The sequence below is a fragment of the Buceros rhinoceros genome, unplaced genomic scaffold (genome assembly GCF_000710305.1).
Source record: "Buceros rhinoceros silvestris isolate BGI_N320 unplaced genomic scaffold, ASM71030v1 scaffold32317, whole genome shotgun sequence".
Taxonomy (NCBI): Eukaryota; Metazoa; Chordata; class Aves; order Bucerotiformes; family Bucerotidae; genus Buceros; species Buceros rhinoceros.
In genome coordinates, this window is record NW_010422103.1 from 12,463 (window position 1) to 13,390 (window position 928).

Consider the following 928-nt stretch of genomic DNA (forward strand, 5'->3'; position numbering starts at 1 on the left):
GCAGGGAGGGGTGGTGCGATGGGTGAGACGGGGCCCCTTCTGCACTTAAAGTTTCCGCCTGCCGTCGCTGCAAGCAGATGAGGAAGCGTTGCGGCACACGGTGAGACGAGCCCCAACCATGCAGCCCCTCCAGCGCGCCCGCCTCATCGTCCTCCTGCTCGCCCTCTGTGCGGTAAGAGAAGCCCCACGGCACGGGGGGGTCTGGCCAGCTCTGTCCAATGAGGGTGACAGCAGTCAGGGGGCTGCAGGTTTCAACTGTTGGGAGAATTTCTGCTGAACTTCAGCTGGAAACCTGAGGGTCTGACTTTCTCTTGGACTTTATCCCTGGCTGTATTCCAGGAGCTTTGCTCCACAGTCTATAAGGTCAAAATACTTCCAGATGGTGCTTTTTTTAACACTTTTTTTTACTGAAGAGCATTGTTTCTACCTGTAACCTTCGCACTGAGCTCTCCACCCTGTCCTGCAGCCCCTCCTCAGCCTGCTGGCCCCAGCCCACGCCTGGCATGGGGAGGCTGACCGTGGCTGTGGGCACACTGGGGATGCAGGGTGGGCGCAGGGCTGCGTGGTTTCCTCTCGCCTCTTCCCTCTGGAGGTTGTTTTCCATCCAGAAGGCTCCATGGGGGCTTGGTTCTGGTGCTGTGCTGGTGGATGTCGGCTCTCTCCTGGGTGGGGACGCTTGCATGGGAGGGATGAATGCAGCAGCGCTTTCGGGTGGCGGGGCAGGGTGATGCTGTTTGGAGCTGCGGTCAGGATTTTTTTTTTTCTACAGTGGGTAGAAAATGGGGTAAAGGGGCCAGATATGTCTGTGCTTATTTTGCTCACGAACTCCACAAAGGTGGAACCTGCTGCTGCCTCCACGGGGTGCGTTTATGTTTTGGGAGTCCCGCTCTGTGGCTGAGCAAACCAGCCAAAACCCCTAACAGCTCAA

The 928-nt window shown here is 57.5% G+C and overlaps 1 protein-coding gene across 1 annotated transcript in view; it reads right to left on the bottom strand.

The window, feature by feature from the left end:
- UBXN11 (UBX domain protein 11) overlaps window positions 1–928 on the bottom strand; it is a gene marked incomplete at its 3' end in the record, with an annotated part of 11,004 nt that overhangs the window by 8,886 nt on the left and 1,190 nt on the right. The window contains 1 exon segment of the mRNA XM_010139934.1: window positions 59–255. Coding sequence (XP_010138236.1) covers window positions 59–255 — 197 coding nt within the window.